Source organism: Sus scrofa, chromosome 7 (assembly GCF_054392235.1).
Source record: "Sus scrofa isolate SSC_HxYL_T2T_F1_AM1 chromosome 7, Sscrofa_HxYL_maternal_Yorkshire_Landrace_v2.0, whole genome shotgun sequence".
Lineage (NCBI taxonomy): Eukaryota > Metazoa > Chordata > Mammalia > Artiodactyla > Suidae > Sus > Sus scrofa.
This window is the reverse complement of record NC_139389.1, coordinates 43030192-43050696: the sequence shown is the minus strand read 5'-3', so window position 1 is coordinate 43050696 and position 20505 is coordinate 43030192. Positions and strand designations below refer to the sequence as shown.

At 43.4% G+C, this 20505-nt stretch overlaps 2 protein-coding genes across 2 annotated transcripts in view; one reads left to right on the top strand and one right to left on the bottom strand.

Annotated features, from left to right (window-relative positions):
* Window positions 1-20505, bottom strand: part of DNAH8 (dynein axonemal heavy chain 8) — a 297717-nt gene that overhangs the window by 11336 nt on the left and 265876 nt on the right. Inside the window, exons 89-91 of the mRNA XM_084967979.1 lie at window positions 8473-8629; window positions 5007-5159; window positions 4733-4922 (exon numbers count right to left, since the gene is read on the bottom strand). Coding sequence (XP_084824105.1) covers window positions 4733-4922; window positions 5007-5159; window positions 8473-8629 — 500 coding nt within the window. The remainder of the gene's footprint in view (window positions 1-4732; window positions 4923-5006; window positions 5160-8472; window positions 8630-20505) is intronic.
* MOCS1 (molybdenum cofactor synthesis 1) overlaps window positions 1-20505 on the top strand; it is a 918787-nt gene that overhangs the window by 854116 nt on the left and 44166 nt on the right. The gene's annotated exons all lie outside the window — the stretch shown is intronic.

Genomic DNA, 20505 nt, shown 5'->3' with positions numbered 1-20505 from the left:
AGAAGAGCCACAAGTGGGCTGAGAAGCAGCCTTCTGAGAGGCGGGAGGACCGGGGAAGGCAATGGATGGAAGCCAACATATAAAAGAGTTTCCAGAATCAGAATCCCACTCTAGTTGGGGGAGTGGAGTTAGCGGGAGGGTCACTAGAGTTGGTGGCCCTGGAGAGAGCAGTTTCAGCACAGGGATGAGGCTGGCCCCATTACCAAGGACTGGGTGGTGGGCAAGGGAGGTAATTGGGGCAGAGACTAGAATTACAAGGGATGTGGTTGTGACTGAAGCCAGTGCACCTAAGGCCCTCACATGCAAAGGCCAAAGTGCCTCACTCTGGAGGCACTCCTCAGGTGTCCACAGTCCTTCTAGGTCCTGGGGTTTGGGGACAGAGCAGGTGAGTGCCATCACCCAGCTGGAGGGTCAGGACCTTGAGGTCCCCAACCCAGACTCCCTCAGACATGAGGGGCAGTTCTGGTTCAGCAGGATGGTTATGAGGTTAGGAGAGACCCCCTCGCCCCAGTCCCTTCCAGTCCTAAAGCTCTACTGATAACTCTTGGGGCACTTTTCTACTCAGCAAACCCTGGGCTTCTATGACTTGCCTCCAGACAAGCATTCAGAAAGTGCTGGTGGCTGCCAATGTTGCCCTGAAAACACACACACAGGCAAGAGGCTGTAGATGATTTTTACAGGAACAAAAGATAGCAGGACAAAAGCCATCCATCTCTTTGCTTCAGCAAAATCCCCTCTAACTGAAAATCTTGCTCTGTAGTCATGAATACCAAGTGGTTGCTGAGGTCTGCCACGACAGATTGGCATGGCTTGTCAAGACACTGGGGCAAAACTCAGAAAGAGTCGCACTGTTTGGCATCCAGATGGCATCAAGTGCCAGGTTGAGTTAAACATGGAAAATGATGATACTGAGTGGTTCAGTCTAATGTGGAGTTGTGGGACCCGGTGAGCACGTTCAGCTTCAGCCTCCCTTTCATTCGCAGCCCCCGTGAGTCACAGGGAGCATCAAATGGCAAAGGGTGGCTATCAGTTAAGAGGCAGGCAATCCCCTGGCTTGAAGTCAAGCTCATGACCACTCGTCATCTTTGAGTTTAAATACATCTCCATTATGATGCACATGCATGCACGTGCATGCGCGCGCACATACACACACGAATCTAAATTGGGTGCACGTGATGCTCTGGAAAGGTACACCTGTGGGACCAAGCGACCAAACCAATCCTTTGAGAAACCTGAGCAGCAGCATCTTCAACAATATGTGAGTATGTGTGCCAGTGACTGCTGGGAAAACCCAGGAGGGGCACAAAGGTTCTCCTGGGCCTGAGTAAGCTGCTGGGGGGCAAAGCTGTGCCACTGAACAAATATTGCAGGGTTGTAGGTACAGAGAGCTTGACCACTTTAAGCATCAATCATCTAAATAATTGCCCCATGGTTGAGCTCTTCAACTGCTACAGAAATGGTTGTGAAGGGGGCTGAAAATACCAGATTGGTTCCAGGGAGGCTGGCTCAGCCTCTTCAATGTGACAAAATAGCAGATCACACGAAGGCTACAGAAGTGCTACAGACAGCGTGAGCTCAGACATGGGGGTGGGGGGCGGCAGGTAAGTGAGGTCTGACACCTGTCTCTGTGACAGTGTGGGCCTCAAGGTCACTTAAGGCAGACATGCAGAGGGGCGACAGGAAACACACATCAGACGGTATTGGATGCCATGTAACATTATAAGAACACAAAACAAATGTTCAGAGGTGAAAACGACGCTTCAAATGTTTTACAGTCTAGGTGATTTTGTCTATACATATTTGTGATGAATCTATGGCAAACTGCATTGTGTTTTACTTAAATGTGTGGGTTTTGTTTGTTGGGGGGGAGGGGTGCACCCACAGCACGTGGAAGTTCCCAGGTGTTGAACATACCCCAATGTTGGAGCAACACTGGATCCTTAACCTGCTGTGCTACATGGGAACATGTGTGGGGTTTTTCAAAATTAATTTAAAAAAAAAATTGCTTAACTGTTTTGAGCCAAAGCAAAATTGTTTCACTGAAGGGGACTGGATTAGAAGATATAAAGCCCAGGAGATACATCACATTGAGAAATCAACCAAAATTGCTTGTGCTGTGATACACAAATGACTTCCTGCGTCTGTGGGAAGCTGGGGATGAACCCACTCCACTCCCTTGGCTTCTAAAGATCAAAAGTACACGTAAAGAACTCACAGTTTTCGAAATGACAGGTCCCAACCCCTCCCCCAACTCCAAGTCTGCCAACACATCTCCACCTGGATGTCCCACCAGCACGAGCTGACCAGCCTAGGCTCCCTGCCTCTCCTCCCAGCCTGCCCCTCTTCCCATGCTCCAGCCTCAGCCGCTGGCCCTCCCGCTCCATCAAAGACGCCCATTTAGTCACTCATCAGGCCTGCCTCCTCCTCCGCACCTGGTTGAGGTCCTAGGCGCTCTGCCTCAGATCTGGCAAGAGACTCCTTGCTCCGGGCGGGTGTTCTTATTTCAGTCCACCCTCTACCTCCACCTGGGGTCCTCTTCTGATCTTTGCTGACTTCCTGTTGCCTTTATGATGCAGCCCCAACTCCCCCAGAAGACTTCACACTCCAGCCTCACTCCCCACCCACCCTGTTCCTGCTTCCTGAGCTCGGTGACCCTGGCCTTCTTCTCCAGGAGGTGCCTTATCTCCACTCAGGCCTCCGAGGGGATGCTCTGTACTCCAGTCCCGCCTCTGCAAATGACCCACGGCCTCCTGTGGGAAGCTCTCCTGGAGCCCTTCCTCAGCAGGTCTCACCTCTGGCCCCTGTGCCGGTGTGGCACGGCCTTCTCACTCTGGGCCGGCAGAGCACTTAGCACATTATGTTAAGGTTGTGATGCTTCTGTCCTGCCAACCAGATTACGGGCTCCTTTAGGGCAGGAATCAGGTTTCGAATCTCTCTCTACTGAAAGCACCGAGCAGAGGGGCTGACGAATGAAAAATGGTTGAATGATCCTAATGAGGTTAAATGTTATTTCTTCAGGCTCCCGAGCCAGGAATTACCTGCTGACAACTTGCACAAATTGAGGGCTGGGAAGGAGGAAAGTGACTCATAGGTAAGACACATGCAATCTGAGAGCCGTAATAATTTTTTTTCCTCCCCAAAATTCAATGGAAATTCTGGGAGAAAAACAGCTAAGTGAAACCTGGAGGCCGTCCTTCACAAATCCAAAGCCTATTGACATAACAATCTACCACGTATAATTTGTTCAGTTCATAAAAGCCACCACGGTTAGTGTTTTAAATTTAGAAAACGTTAAGGCATTTGAAAATGCATGAAGGGAATGGATGGATGTCCACAATAAATAAATGTCTACAATTTATGGAAGCATTACTTATGCGAAGAAACATGCACAAATCGTGAGTATAGAGTGCGATGAATTTTCACCAAGGGAATATCCAATATCCAGATATCCAGATCAAGGAGCAGAACATTCCCAGACCCCCCAAAACCCCTGTGTGTCCTTTTGCAATCACTGCCCTCTCCCACAAGGGTAACCGCTATTCTGATTTTTAACACCTTGGATCTGTTTTGCCGGTTTGGCCTCCTTGTGTAAATGGAATCAGACAGTATACACACACGTGTGCAGTACACGTACATGACAAGGTGCTGTGCTGGGCCTCCTTCACTTAATGTTGTTTTGTGGGATTCAGCCATATTGCTGCAAATAACAACTACACACCCTCAACCTGTGAGTGTGAATTCTTCTTAAATCGTGTTACTAATGGAGCTCTGAGGGGCTGAACTGTAAGAAACCCAACATCTCTTCATTCTGGCCAAGAATCACTTGAAATAAAACCATCCCTGTTGGAGTAAGACAAAAAATTGTCGTGTTTCAGAACCTTACGAACTCTATGTATGAACATGGTCAGTGACTTATTCAGAAGTGGTTCTAGGATGAGGGAATGTGTGCAGTGGGATCACAAAGCACTTTCTCAGGAGGAAAAAGAAAAACAAGCAGGGACAGATTCTGGAAGGTCACTGACTAACAACTTTTGCCACATGATCATTTTGGAAATCAGTCTAATTTTCTGAACTCTAGGAATGTTTTTTGCATATGTTGTTGCTTCATTTTTGTCACTTTCATAAACATTTTTTCTCTTTTTTTAGGGCCACACCTGCGGCATATGGAGGTTCCCAGGCTAGGGGTCTAATCGGAGCTGCAGCTGCTGGCCTACACCACAGCCACAGTAGCGCAGGATTCGAGCCTCATCTGCAACCTACGCCACAGCGTGCAGCAACGCTGGATCCTTAACCCACTGAGTGAGGCCAGGGATCAAACCCACATCTTCATGGATACTAGTCAGGTTCTTACTCTGCTAAGCCACAATGGGAACTCCTCACTTTCATAAACATTTTAAAACTGAGATTTGGAAGAAATTTTTTACTCTTTCATACTGTTTTTACTACGGACTGATAGCTTGCTGAAGAGGGTGAGGATAAAAACAGAAGGTTTTCCCCTCCCATATTGCGGAAGGAATATGGCAGAGAGAATTTCAGACAGTTTGGAAAACAAATAGGGAAACAAATATGGCTGAATTTGAGAAACAAATACTGAAGGCTCATCTGTGGCTCCAACTTTGAAAGCCTATATCCGGCATGTAGTGAGCTGTACCTCTACGCCCATTCTCCACACAGGGCAAGCACATGACTACCCACATCTTCCAAGTCTGCCCACTCTCCTATGAGCATGTACCTTGGGGATTAAAGAAACCGGTCATCCAGAACACATTGGGCCTCCCTTCAAATATCCAGGTGGAAAACTGAGCATTTCTTTCCAAAAGTTCGGTAAACCAGAAGCCCAGAGTGGACGAATCCCAGGACACTCGCTTCCAGATCTGAGGTATACGAGCATCATACATATTGTCCAGGGCATCTCTCAGGTTCTGAAAGAAAAGGTAGAGCCCAAATCTGAGAATAAGAAAAATCAACAAAAGAGGGACATGACTATTGAGATTGTAACCGCTCACCTCACTCATAATGATTGTTCCTTCAATGGCCAATTTTAGGTCACTCAGGCTACCTCGAAGTATTGAGATGACTTTCTGCATTCGGTCAATTTCTTGTCTAAGAAATATGTTCATTGAATTAAGATGCCCCATCTTAATCAAACGAGCTTTCACCTAAAACAAAGCATGTGTTACAATAATGGGGATTTTAAAAAAAATCATCTGCCGCTTCTTTTCCAATGATCGCTCCTTTCTTTACTCTTTTTCTTCCTCTGTGTGTATCTCTATAAGCCCAAATGAACTCTAAAATATCTCTTGCAGAACCAAATTTGCCATTATATTCTCCATTTTCTGAGCTTCAAAAACTGCGGTTTCACTGAAATGATTTTTATTTCCTACTGATTATATTTAGCTGCTAATTGTAAATGTACTTTGAAAAAAGGACATAAAAATTGTACCTTTTTCCCCTTTCAAATGATTAAGTACCAAGTGTCAGTTAAATATTCTTTTGCCATCTAACCTTTATAAGCATCCAGTCTGGCATACTTATTTTCATGGCTTGCAGGATCATTATTAGAAATGTCACAGAAAGTTAATACAGCCAAAATCTTTACAGGACAGTTACCAATATATATAATTGGCTGCAGTTTCCTAAGATCACTCTTGCCCTGGCCAGAGTGACTAAAGCCAGCCTCTCCTAATCTAATCAACAAAAATATTTGTCTTTGTGGGAGGGCCATTGAGCACCTGCCATTTGTCCCTTCTGGTATATAATTTACTGGCCATTTTGAAGAGATCAATATAAAAGCATCTGGTTGTGGGAACAATAAAATATAACAATTATTGGGAAATAAGCCAATACACATACACATTTTAATTTAGTGACATACGCCCCAGAAATGATTGACTGCAAATACTGGCAAGAACTCATCAAGAGATCTGAACTTTCTGCTGGCCACAATCGAAGAGGTGCCAGATTAGGATGGATAAGGATGGATGCAGGGAGTGGGAGGAAATCTGGAGGGAGGTACCAGTCCACAGAATCACCAGAAAGCCAGTAAACGGTAGCATCCTCTGCCAGAGATGCTCACAGCCCCTTCCTGAGTCATGAAATGTGAGAGACAGGTGGCCTTCAGGCTCATCTGGACCATCCTCCTTGTCTGACGGAACTGGTTTTCTGGCACTGTGCCGGTGTTGCCTACTCAGCAACGATGCCTCTGCTTAACTGCAGCTGGACCGCTTCTAGTGCGTGAGGACTGAGGGGAACAGGGATGTAAAACTGAACACCTGGGTGGGACTACCTGTGCAGGTAGAGAAAACGATCTTAAAATCCCAATAGAACATGTCAATGGAGGTCCCCAACCCAGTCTGCCATGCCGACCTCGAGGTATTTGCCTAAATTCCTGGTTCTAGAACTTACATTTTCGCAGGCTTCACTGCCCTCTTCTCATCCTGAGCCCTTCAGCCTCCAGTGACCAAAAAGCATTTTTACATCATTCCCTTTAAATTATGACTACTTTAGGGAAATTCACATTTTAAGGAAAAGGGAAATGACAGAAATACTTTTGCAACCCCCACAAGTGAGAAATTCATCCCAGGTGTTGGTTATAATATCAAATCAATAGCCCAGGTAGCTTTTAGTGTGATTGACAGCCACAAACAAATCACCTTGTCCTACTTAGGGCTTTAAAGGAGAGACTTCACATGCTTCATGTGTCTCAAAACTTAGAATCTAGAAAATCTGTTTTTAGTACTGATTTTACTTTGAGTGTGATTATTGTTCCAGCCTAAGATTGTCTTTTTATGAATGATAAGTAAAAGCTTTGCTGTCGTCTTACGTGAGATTCGTATGATGTTTCTGAAGCCAGGGAGACTTTTCTACCATAACGTGGCTCCCTGTTTAAGTCAGTAGCACAAGTGCATTTCAATTAGCCGAATTCACCTTACAGCCACATTTTTCACACCACATCCCTTCTGTGTAAAATGAAGGACACTAAAAGGTAAGTGATACTGGAAGAGGAAGTGATACTGGAAACAGTTTTAGATGTCTCTCACTACCAGCTTCCTCCCCTCTAGCAATCCATTTAGGGGCCTCCCTCACACTCAGCTCCTGCTGTAATGTTGCCAGAACAGATCTCTCTCTCTCTCTTTCTCTCTCTCATTTTATTTATTTAATTTTAGGGCTGCACCTGTGGCATATGGAGGTTCCTAGGCTAGGGGTCAAATCGGAGCTACAGCTGCCAGCCTACATCACATCCACAGCAATGCTGGAGCTGAGCTTCACCTGCAACCTACACTGCAGTTCACAACAACATCAGATCCTTAACCCACTGAGCAAGGCCAGGGATCGAACCTGCATCCTCATGAATACTAGTCAGGTTCTTAATCCGCTGAGCCACAACGGGAACTCCCCAGAACAGAGACCTTGGTGACGTGGGCCCGACTCAACTCCTGTCAGGGGCTCCACAGGGTAAATGTTTTTCATAGTAATGCTAAGACGTTATTTGACTTTTGACTCTCCTTCTCTGAGGGGTTTTCCAGAGGCTATGTGACCTGTGGTGTCACAACAGACTGAAGCAGAAGCAGATGTGTGTATTCAGCTGTCTTCTCTCAAACCAGGCATTAAAGAGATTTGCACAGATGTAAATCCACTTTTCTCTTTGAATGTTTTTGTTTTGGAAAATATACTTATTTTTAAAATATAGTGTTATGTTAATGGGTTTATTAATGTTATTTCACAATAAATTAATAAATATTTTTGAAAAATTTTAGTTTAAATTTCTACTATATTAAATATCAGCAGTTAAAATCCACATAAACAAGAGCTCTTTGGGGGTCCTTAGTCATTTTGTAAAGGGGTCCTGAGATTTTAAAAAATTGAGTGGTTAAGGATCTGGCATTGTCACCACTGTGGGACAGGTTCAGTCCCTGGCCCAGGAATTGGTGGAGGTGCCCCGGCAAAATGGAGAAAAACTGATGTTGATTAACAAGCAAACACCTGGGAGATTCAAGAAATTGGAAGTCACTGCCATCCAAACAGGGCAGTGAATCCACGTACATGGCTGAGTTGCCCATGACCCGGGGGAGAGGACTGAGAGGATGAAGGTGTGGTGGGCAGGAGACAGAAACAGGCAGGACCTTTAACAAATGGACGAGGCAGGCTTGGGGAAGAGAGGTGGGGAGAGAGTCCCAGCCTAGAGGGTTAGGATCTCTGGAGACTCCAAACCAGAGGAACCCAAAGATGGGGAAAGGGTACAGAAAAGGCAAGAGGGAGAGAAAGAGAGGGAGAGAGGAACAGGGCGGATGGTAATTTTGCAAGATGGAGCAAGAGTAAGGAAGAGGTGACCAACCGAAGGAAAAGGACTGGGCAGTGAGAGGTTGGGACTGAAGCATACTGTGCCAGGACTGTGCTCCACTCCGTGGAGCCCAGAGGCAGCCCTGTGCACAGGGCCGGGGGCTGGCGGGGGGGGGGCAGGGGGCAGCTCACCTCGTGTGGAATGTAGTCGGGAGGCAGCTTGCTCAGCATGTCTTCCGATAACCTGTAAACTATGGCTTCGCGCGTCTCTCCCACGCCGCCTCCACTCTCTTTCGGTTGAATGTTGGTAATTGTTTCAAGAACAGCAGAAGCAGTGTTACTCTGATACCTGATGAAAAGAACAGAATCGTTCAGAATGGAGCAGGGAAATGCACCTTCAGAGATGATTATCAACGTGAAAATGAAATGATGAATCACTTCAATGACATCCAGTCCAGGACGAAAAAACTAGAGACATTAGTCATGACTATTGTAGTAAGTGCTATGGAGAACAAGAATAGGACGCTTTAAGATAGTAGAGCCTATTTCTCTCCCTTAGTCTCAAGCTCTTTTTTTGGGTTTACCAGATACTACGAAGTGCATGAACTTAGTTTTTGTCCTAAAGTTGCTGTGTCAATCAGCAGCCTTGAACCCACAGGTAGGGGTGTGTGTGTGTGTGAATTTATACTACAATGTTAGGGAAGTTCTCTCTTAAAATGTCATATGTAAGCTGAGACCTGAAGAATAAGCAGGTCAGCTAAGCAAGGTGGGGTGAGGTGGGAGGCAAGAAGGGACACTGAGGTAAGAGTTAAGGCCTGAAGGTGAGAAGGACTTCACTGCATTTGAGGAACAACCAATGAACCAATGAGCTAGAAGGAGAGGTGAGGATGGAGACAAGCAAGGGCCAGACCACGCAGGAAGTGGCTACATTAACAACGTGAACATTATCCTACAGGCAACTGCAGAAGACTTCCTAAGCAGGGGTGCGGCATGACCAGATTTACATTTTTCTGTCTTTCTTGAACTCCTAATTTACCATCTATAAACATCATACAATTAAACTGTTTTGCTTGGTTTGTAAATCTTGTCTCTTGTCCAGGTGCAAAGCACATTCACGTCTTCTTTCATAGATGTTAGAGGCAAGTTTAAAAGGAGCCCAACAAATGCTTGAGATGAGTGATTTGTTTTTCTGTTTTATTTCTTTGGACATACAATAAGCCTTTGTAATATGGCTATATGAATAAACATTTCTAATGTGCATATCTTTTGATCTAGCAATTCTATAGCTAAGAATTCATCCTAAAGACAGAGTCAGACATTTTAATTTCTGACAGTACAGTACAATGGTTATCCTGAACAACTCTGCTAAAAGTAACTAAAAATGCTAGATAAGATATGAAAAACATTACTGAACTGACAAGAAACTAGGAAATCTTCAGGGTCAAACAAAATATAGAATAAAAGCTGGAATCCAGAAAGATAAACCAGATTTTACCCCAGAGGCATCAACTAACCCCGGCCTTCCTGAATGTTTGGATGGTGCAGTGAGAGAAGAGGTAAGCCCTATGCCCAAGGTAGAACGCCTAATAGGAAACTCCTAGGAGTTCCCTGGTGGCTCAGTAGGTTAAAGATCCAGAGTTGTCATTGCTATGGCTTTGGTTATTGCTATGGTGCGGGTTTGACCCCTGGACCGGGAACTTCTGCATGCCACAAGTGTGGCCAAAAAAAAAAAAAAGAAAAAGAAACAAAAAGGAAAAAGAAACTCCTACATAAATCTGGGACTTTATAGGGCTATATACTCAGTGTTAGAAATAACCCACCTGTCAGAAGGGAATGGTAGGTAAATTGTTCTACCTAGCTAGGTGGAGGAAAAAAATCTTTCTTAAGAATTCTTAATTAATCTGTGACATTATTTAACATTCATTCGTATTTACTAGTGTGAGTTGAAAACCTGAAGCCAAAAATTTATCTTAAGGTGGTCCTGGGAAGTCGCAGGTGATACCTGGTAGAAGTGAACATAAATCTTTCCTGGAATAATATGCCTTCAAGCCAAGTCTCAAAGAATGCACCAGTTAATTTACAATTAACATGAGCTCGCAGTCAAAAGTTTAAAAAATTATAAAGAAACAGGCACTCTGAGCAAGAGCCAATTAAACAAGAGGAAGCAGAACCAGACCTACAAAGATCTCAGATAGTAGTTTTCAGATGCACATTATAAAATATGTTTTTACCATATTGAAGAATATATAAAGGTCATTGAAAAATAGAAATATGAAACAGGAAACTATAAACATGAATATCATATTTGAAAAAAACAAATAGAAATTAAGAAAATTTTAAAAATTAAAACTTACTTTAGTTTTTTTTTTTTTTCTGCTTTTTTTGGGCTGCACTCACAGCATATGGAGGCTCCCAGGCTAGGGGTCGAATCAGAGCTACAGCTGCTGGTCTACACCACAGCCACAGAAACACCAGATCCAAGCCATGTCTGCCACCTACAACACAGCTCACGGCAACACCAGATCTTTAACCCACTGAGCGCGGAACCCGAAACCTCAGGGTTCCTAGTCGGATTCGTTTCCACTGTGCCACAACGGGAACTCTTTTTTTTTTGTTTTAGTTTTTTACTGCTGCTATAACTAATAACCACAAAACAAATGGCTTAAAACACCGCAAGTATATTATTTTACAGTTCTATAGCTAATAAGACTGACAGAGGTCTCACGGTGCTAAAAGCAAGGTGAGCAGGCTGGGTAACTTTCTGTAGGCTGTTGGGAAAGATCCATTTCCTTGCTCATTTAAGCTGTTGACAAAATTCACTTTCTTGCAGTTGTAGGACCGAGGTCCTTAATTCCTTGTTGGCTGTCAGGTGAGGACCTTTCCCAGTTTCTATAGTTCATTTGCATCCCTTGGTTTGTAGCCCCCTTCCTACATCTTAAAAGCCATTATAAAATATGGCTCTTTGAATCTTTCCTCCTTCTACCATTTCATCTCTCTGACCCACTCTTCTGCCCCCTTCCTCTACTAAGGACTCATGTGATTAAATCTGGCCCACTTGAATAATCTAGGATAACATCCCCATCTCAAGTCCCTTAACCTTGATAACATCTGTAAAGTTCTATGTGTCACACAAGGTAATATATTTATAGGTTCTGAGGAGTAAGATGTGGACCTCTTTGGGGGAGGTGTCCATTATTCTGCCTGCCTGTAACAGGTGACAATGGGCTAAAAGCAGATTAGATATAGCCAAAGAAATAATTAGATGACTGGAAAATAGATCTGAAGACATCATCTAGAATGCTGCAGAAGGGAAAATAAATGGAAAATACAAAAGAGAGGTTATGAGGCACACAGGCTAAAGCAGTAAGCTCTAACTTACATCTCAGAAGAGTTTCAGAAAGATAGAAGAGGAAAAATAAAAAAGACATAATAACTGAAGGAATAATGACTGAGAATTGATGAAAGATTTGAATCCTCAAGTTCAGGAAATTCAATGCATCCTAAATAGGGTAAACAAACAAATAAATAGAAATTCATATGTAGACATATCACTATGAAACTGCTGAACACCAAAAACAAAGATGTTTTCTGTATCTTAAAAGCAGTCAGAGAGAAAAACAAATTATCTACAAAGAAATGACAATTAGACTGACAGCCAATTCCTCAACAGCAGCAATGAAAGCCAGAAGAAAAGAGAATCATATATTCCATGTGCTAGAATAAAATAGCTATAAATCTAGAATTATATACCAAACAAAATTATCTTTCATGAATTAGATTAGGGCAAGGCTAAAGATCTGAATAGACATTTCACCAAACAAGCTAGCTATACTGAAAGCCAATAGCACAAGAAAAGATGCTCAACGTCATTATTTACTAGGAAAATGCAAACTAAACCCACAATGAGATAGATACTGCTTCACATTTATCAGAATGGTTATCATCAAAAAACAGAAAACAAGTGTTGGTAAGGATGTTGAGAAACTTAAGCCTTCATACCCTCCTCAAGCTATAGGGTACTGTAAAATGGTGCAGCCTCTTTCGAAAACAATTTATCACTTTCTTAAAATGTTAGGGATTGATTACCCATGTGACTCAACTGTTACATTCCTAGTTATCTATGTAAGATAAATGAAAAGACATGTTCACACAAAGACCTATCTCTGGATGTTCCAACAGCATTATTCATAATAGCCCCAAAGTGGAAACTACCCAAATGTCCATCAACTGGTAAATGGATCAACAAAATGTGGTATAGTCACACACTGGAATATTATCTGACAATCCAAAGCAATGAAGGATTGATACACTGATACAAGCAGATGAAATTCAAAAATATTATGCTAACTGAAAGAATCCATACACAAAAGACCATATAGTGTATGACCTTTGTAGGAAGTGTCCAGAAAAGACAAAGCTATAGAAAAAGTAGAGGCTGTGGATGGGAGTTGATTACAAATGGGCACAGGAATTCTTTTGGGGGTAATGGAATTATTCTGAAATCAGATTTTGCTGATGGCAAAAATCATTGAACTGTCCACTTGAATGAATTCATGATAGGCAAACTATACTTCAATAAAGCTGTTTTTCATACCATATGATATCACTTATATATGAACTCTAAAATATGGCACAAATGAACATATCCACAGAACAGAAACAGACTCACAGACATGGAGAGCAGATTTGTGGTTGCCAAGCAGGAGGGAGTGGGATGGACTGGGAGTTTGGGGTTAGCAGATGCAAACTACTACATTTAGAATGGACAAGTAATGAGGTCCTGCTGTATGACACAGGGAACTATATCCCAATCACTTGTGATAGAACATGACAGAAGATAGTATGAGAAAAAGAATATATATATATATATGTATAACTGGGCCACTTGCTGTAGAGCAGAAATTGACAGAACATTGTAAATCAAGTATAATAAAAATTAAACAAAAATTTTAAATGGATGTTGAAATTTCTAGGGTAACCATTAAAAGAACAGAAACACAGACTCTAATATCCAAACTACCTGAGGGGGTTAAAATACAACAAGAAAAATTCATATTCAGCATAAGGTCGAAAAGGAGGAAGAAGAAAAAGAAACAAAACAGAGAAATAGTGGTGCAAAAGGGCAACTATTTATATTTACTCTTTACAGTTTATAAACATGTTATAAATGCTCTTGTATTTATTCAACATTTAATGAATTAGTTTAAAAAAACAATCAGACAAACGCAATGATTTGATATACATAGACCACTTTCCTGCTCACTATCTTCCTCTTTCTTTGCACTCTACTCTTCTTCTTGCCCCCTCCCCCAACTCCCACGGTCACGTCCTCCCACCCCTTCTGGAGCCTGCACATTCTTTAAGGTGCAACTCAGATGTGGACTGTCTCACTAGCTTGCTTTGATCCCTAATGTCGGGAGATGTGTTTCTATAGTCTCTTCTTAGCCTCTCTGCTTCTATTTTCTATGCTGAAAACTCCACATTGTCCTGCTTTACTTTACCCTATATTCCTGCTTGAAAAACAGTTGCAGTGCTGGTAAATAACTTAAGCTTAAGAACAAAGACCAAAAGGCATAAGTTATTCATGTGGTCAGCTGAATGAGGACATAATGCGTTGGTCAAGGCATGCGGGACCTGTGCAGATTGGCACACCATTTGCACAACATGATATGTCCTGTTAAAATAAAAGAGGAGCCTCCTGGCCCCAGGGGGTTTATGAGGGATTGTTAGCAGGATATGCATCAGCAAGGAGTACGAGGTGCAAACCTAGGCACTCCGGGTTGCTGCAGATAGGCACGCCGTCTTCGGAAGCACAATGGTGATTTTCTAGATGCTGTGCACAGACAGCTAATGCCAGGCTTCCTCAATGCTCATGATTGCTAAATGCCTAAAGGTCAGAATAAAAGCTTGACCAGCTACCAGCTATGTGACTTTTAAAATAATAAAGGAACTACATCCTGCACCTACAACCCCCTTCTCACTTGACGTCATCCTAAACAGCACAATAAAAACAGTGTGGTTTCTTGAGGCGGCACTCTTGGTCCCTGAGACCTTGAGTCTCCTGGTTCCCACCTTTACTTAAGATAAATGTCTCTGTGTCTTGTTTTATGTTAACTTTTTCTTAAGTTTCACAGCACCCATTCTTCAGCCCTCACCTGCTGAGCTGGTCTCGGCACCCTAAGTTGGAATTTATTGCACCTTTGCCTTTGTTCTCATAGCAGAGTGTAAAATACCTCTTGATTTTAGAGTTTGCCATACTGTATTACATAACTATTTGTCACTCATCTATCTTCCCTAATAGACAATGAGTTCCAAGGGCAAGGACTGCGTCTTACTAATTTTTGTATCCCCAAGCTGGCTAGAGAGTATGTTCTCAATAAATATTTGTTTATTGAATTGAGGCCAACTGGCTTGGACTTTATTCAAGCTCAGATATAAAGGAGAGCAATTCTCCAATATTGAAAGGACATGAAAATTTAATTATTTGTTCCTCCTTATGGTAAAAGTATAGTATATTATCATTACTATCTGTTTCCTGGCACCTTTCCACATACAAAGAGAAACACATACATATACTTCTCAAAACACAGGAAAATCAGATCGATATAATTTAAATCTGATTATAGTTAAACACAGATCTTTAAAGTTTAAAGAGGAGAAAACAACAGTAAATTTCCGTTCCTACTAAGAAAATCAGAGATCTTCCTTCCTATCTGTCCTATAGCTACAAGTAAAAAAGGGGGAATGAACGACGCCATGTCTGGGATCCTGAGGGGCTCTCTCGGCTCCCCTCCAGCACGCGTCCTCTTTAGAGACACGCTCTGCACCTGTAGCTGGGCGCCAGGAGTGCACGGCAGTGTGGACACGACCTGCCTGCTCTTGGCTGACACTGACAGATCCACCAGTGTGCCAGGGAGGGACTGATGGAGATGCTGCTGCTAGATTCCACCTACGAAATCACTTCCATGGTGGGTGATTTTATTTTTTTCATGAGGTGATCTGAAAACAGTCCTCGGGCTATGGATGTGGGCATGAAGCCCTGAACAGTGGACCCATTTTGTATAAGAGCTGGACAACACATCCCCACCACATATTTTATGAGGCACAGAATGCCAGGGCTGTAAGCTTACCTTTCTTTTTTCCACAAGGTGGCTTTCCGTGTGCAAAGGAAAGGCAGAAGCCTAGTTAGCGAGCTGTAATGGAGACCTGAGAATATCTCCACATGCCTCAAAGCCCAGAGGCTTTCAGGAAAACAGTCCCCCTAAATGCTCTGAGATGAGGAAGAGGGGCCATAACATTCCGTGAGCTTTGGTTACTTCTAGAAGAAAAAAAATCTCTCTTTGGAGTAAACATGGGGAAAAGCTCATACTTGACTTGTAGCTTTGTGGTGTGGGGGAGATGTCTAGCTCATGTCTGCTGAGTGGTAGAGTCAGGGTCATGGATAATAAAAATGCAAAACAGCTGAAAAACAGAACTGTCTATAAACAATTGGCCATCTAACAAGATATTACTGCACTATCATATCCAAACCAGCCTAGATTTACATACATCTTTGCACATGAAATACCAATGAGCATAATTTTTAAATAAAAATCTGAAGCTCAAAAGTGGGCTAATACTAAAAGGCATACAATTACATTCATCCCGCATAGAAATGAACATCAAAGTTGTAATAATACATTTGATAAATTTCAGAAGGTAGAAAAATATGCATAAGTGCTAATGAGTAAAAGAGGGGAAATAAAGAACTGTTGTCAACATTGAGATGGTTGAATGTGCAGAGTCCTCAGTACCTTATAAATCTAGGTAATAAAATGTGAATAAACTATGCATTTTTACAGTTCCTGTCACCAAGGTCTCTAAGCTCATGGGAGAGATTTTACTTATTTTAACGAATTTATTCAGCTCGATTTCCCCCTCTACTTCAAGGATTCTGCCTTCTTAAGCAAGGATTGAGGAGAAAGACCTGTGGTCCTCTTTCCCAGACCTCCCCCTTCTCTCGAATTCGTGGATGCTGACTTCAGGGTGCAGATTCTGACAAGCAGGAACATGGGCTTCTCCACCACGGCCCTGCCCAATTATAGCCCGTGAGCCTGTGCCGTTGAATGGGGTGGTCGGTCAGGAACATTAATCAGGATTCCTCTGGCTGGGGACATGCACACAAGAGTTAGCCAGTGAATCCGGGAGTGCACCCCCTCTCTGGCTTCAACTATTCTCTTGGCACAGATGCTTTTGAACCTCTCACCTGGGCTCCAGTCCATGTGAGACACACCCCTCCCCACTCAGATGCCTCCTTCCCAACTCCATACGCCCCAAAGCCCAAACAGGACTCTGCAATCCCTCCTAAAATGCACTCCTGTTCCCACCTCCTCCACCATCCCAGCTCCCAGACCACAAAGAACAGGGAACCCTGTACTTTCATTTCTCACAGATCTTGGCAAGTCACTGCTCCCTGCAGTGGGAAGGGTGAAGTTGGGAGATCAGGGGTAGGTTTTAGCTGGGAAGCTCGGTGTGTTATTGTTTACTGCCTCCTGGTGGCTGGTGGGGGAACCGCGAGGGATTGGAGCCCCGCCCCCAAGAAGGTAGGCTCAACTGCCAGGAAGAAGGAGGCTAGGATTAGAGTCACTGCGTATTTCGTACGTATTTCGGGAGACCAGAGGAAAGAAGACTCAAACCTAGGACAAAGCTCACCCAGAGGTCGAGAAAACGACCAAACGTGGAGCTTCCAGACAGAGCCTCCTGCCTGAGCAGGAGCCAGAAGCAGGCCAAGGTCCCTGCAAAGAGGAGGTTCCTGGGGAAGACCCTAGGACAGACCAAGGTGGAAGTTAAGAAAAAAGAGAGATCAGGGGAGGGTCACAGGTCTTAGAGGCCAGCCGGTTATTTCTAGCAGAAATGGAACCCGTCGTCTGGGGCAGAGGCACAACCCTTTTTTAACCATACCTCACTTGGTGTGATGAGAGACAGCAAGATCCTGACACTTTACTTTGGGAAAAGAGACCATAGAGCTGCCAGCCATGGTGTGTAAGCCTCTGGACAGAGCTGTGAGGACAGACTTCTCATAAGACAAAGAAGGCCAGCCATGTCCTCTCTCTCTCCAGCACGTAGCAACAGCAAATAGATGAAAACCACAGAAGATTCTCAGCCATTGCTCTACAATCACTGAAGCCTGTCACCACCTTTGGGAGCAGTCCTGCCCCTCATTCTACCTTCTACCTCATCATCATCCCTGATCTCGGCCTGTATCACCACACCTGGGTTATTAACAGGGTCTTCAGGATGGCGTCTTGGTCCAAACAGCCCTACATACAGGAAAATGTCTTCAGCTTCACTTAGTGGAAGAGGAAATTAATTAAATCCATGCCGAGATGCTGTTTCTCACTTGTTGTGTCGGTGAAAAATGAGCTTCACCAACACTTTGTCCAACACTCTGTTGGTGAGACAGTGAATCATACTGTGTGTGACAGGGCAAAGTGACACAGCCCTCTGGAAGGGAAATTGGCAATATTCATTAAATCCTGGATCTAGAAATCCCACCCATAGCAAATTACTCTGAAAGTACATCTCCAACAATATGAGAAACCACAAGTATGAGATTATTAATTGAGGGATTACTGGGGACAGCAAAACAACCTAAATGTCCATCTGTAGGAGAATGGTTGAATAAACTATGATATGTATGATCAGAGCTGCAAAAAAAAAAAAAAAAAAAAAAAAAAAAAAAAAAAAAAAACAAAACTCCGTATCCAGGCATACCATGTTTCCCTATGCTTCTGTTTATCACACTTTGAAGACATTGCAATTTTTACAGATTGAAGATCTGCAACAGCCCCATGTCCACCAAGTCTATCAACACCATTTTTTTCAACAGCGCTTGCTTATTTCCTGTCTCTGTGTCATGTTTCGGTAATTCTTGCAGTATTTCCAACTTTTTACTTATTATTTGTTATGGCGACCTGTGATCAGTGAACTTTGATGTTATTACTAGGGCCTGCTGAAGGCTCAGATGATAATTAGCATTTTTTGGCAATAAAGTATTTTAAATTTAGGTATGGACATTATTTTTTTAGACATAATGTGCTACATAATGCACATTTGATAGGTGATGGGAGAGTGTAAACCTAACTTGTGTACACACTGGGAAGCTAAAAAATTCACATGACTCACTTTACTGCAATAGTTGCTTTACTGTGGTAGTTTGCAATCTAACCAACAATATCTCCAGGGAGTGCCTGGAATGAGGAAGATACCTATGAACACAGAGGTACTTAACAGGATACACTGTGAGGGAAGGAAGTGCGACATAAGATGATACGTACAGTATAGCAACTTTGTATCAGAGAGAAAGGATAATAAGAATATATGCGGTATCTGAGCATGAGCAAAAAAGAAACACAGAGAAGGTAAACCGTTGCCTGTAAAGGAAGGGGAAACAGGATGGGAGCGCAGGCAACTGCTCTCAGAATCTTTACCACTCGTTGTGGCTTTGGAGCCATGTTCAAGTTTCACATATTTACAACCATCAGGAGTTCCCACTGTGGCGCAATGGGATCGGCAGCCATCTCTGGAGCGCTGAGACAAGGGTTGATCCCTGGCCCAGCACAGTGGGTTAAGGATCCAGCGTTGCTGTAGCTGTGGCATAGGACAAAACAGTGGCTTGGATCTGATCCCTGGCCGGGGAACTCCATATGCTGCAGGGTGGCCAAAAAAAAGAAAAAGAAAAAAAAAGCCAAGATGTAATACAAATATAAGCCTATATGTCAATGGATAGCATAACCACACAGCAAAAACAATCAGAGTAACTTTTGAACACAGCGCTCTGTGTACATGCAGTGAGACACAGTCTAAGGACAAAAAGAATTGCAAAGAAATCTTAACCTCCACTGAGTACATTTGCTGTTGGCTATGGTGTTGGGGGTGTAATTTGGAGCAAATGAGTAAATATACTGAGGTTCCTGGGGACCAGCGTTCTCCCCGTGGAGAAAGGAGATAATAAGATGAAATGAGGGAGGGTGAGGAAGAGCCCTGAGGCGTACAACCAGTATTGGAATTACTGGTACTACCTCATGCCCTGTCCACTCAGAGGGTCTGTAGCACCCACACAGAGAGAAATGCTGTGGTTATATATGGATATAGCTGTAGAGATATAAATACACAAAGATATAAATATAGAACAAGAAAAAGGAAATCGAACAAAATGTTAACAATTGGTGAAGGGCCTTACAGGTGTTCATGGTACATGCAACTTTTCTGAGCATTTATAATAGTTCAAAATAAAAAGTCAAGGGAAAAAATAGTTTGTCTCCCATCTGGAGTACAATTTGGTTGCCCTTCTCCGGACTTTTTCTAGCTCTGGTTTATCTCTCTTAAGAGCTGGTGGCCAAAACTGCCCCCAGCGACCTGGTCACAGGGATGCCATCCCTGAAGGTGTTTTCTCTACTCCTTGGCGGGACCCTTTAATACCCGACAGGATCCATTCTCTAGGTACCAGCTATCATGGCTCCTTGAGCTCTTGCCAAGGATGGAATCAAAGTTTAGAGTCCTCACATGTGAACAACTTCATCGGCTAATTCACAAGGGCATTAAAACTTCGTGGCCATTTTTCTGCCCACTCGTGTGAATTCACGAATCTTCCTATAGACCATCCCCATTAATCAGATTCTGCACAGCCTGGAAGAATTTTTTTTTTTTTTTTTGGTCTTTTTTCCTTTTCTAGGGCCGCTCCCATGGCATATGGAGGTTCCCATCTAGGGGTCTAAATTGGAGCTGTAGCCGCCGGCCAGAGCCACAGCAACGCCAGATCCTTAACCCACTGAGCAAAGCCAGGGACCAAACCCGCAACCTCATGGCTCCTAGTCAGATTCGTTAACCACTGAGTCACGACAGGAAGTCCACTCTGGGAGAATTTAGTATCACTGATGCATTCGACAAATATTCCCTGAGCACTGGGCACTGTTTATTTAGCACTGGAGCTACAGTAGTGAAAGTGGACCAGAGTTTCAGACATAATGGAGCTTATGTTAACAATGGTAGGCAGCCGATAGCAAGTAAGTAAGAGTATGCCAGCCAGTGATACAATCTAAGGGAGAAAGCAGGCAAGGAGGATGGAGCCTGGGGTGGGGTTGGGGAGTGGTTTGCAATTTTTAAATAAGGCAGCCAGGAAAGGAGGCATTGAGAAGGTGACGTTTAAGCAAAGACCAGAAGAGCTAAAAAGGAGCGCCCCAGTGG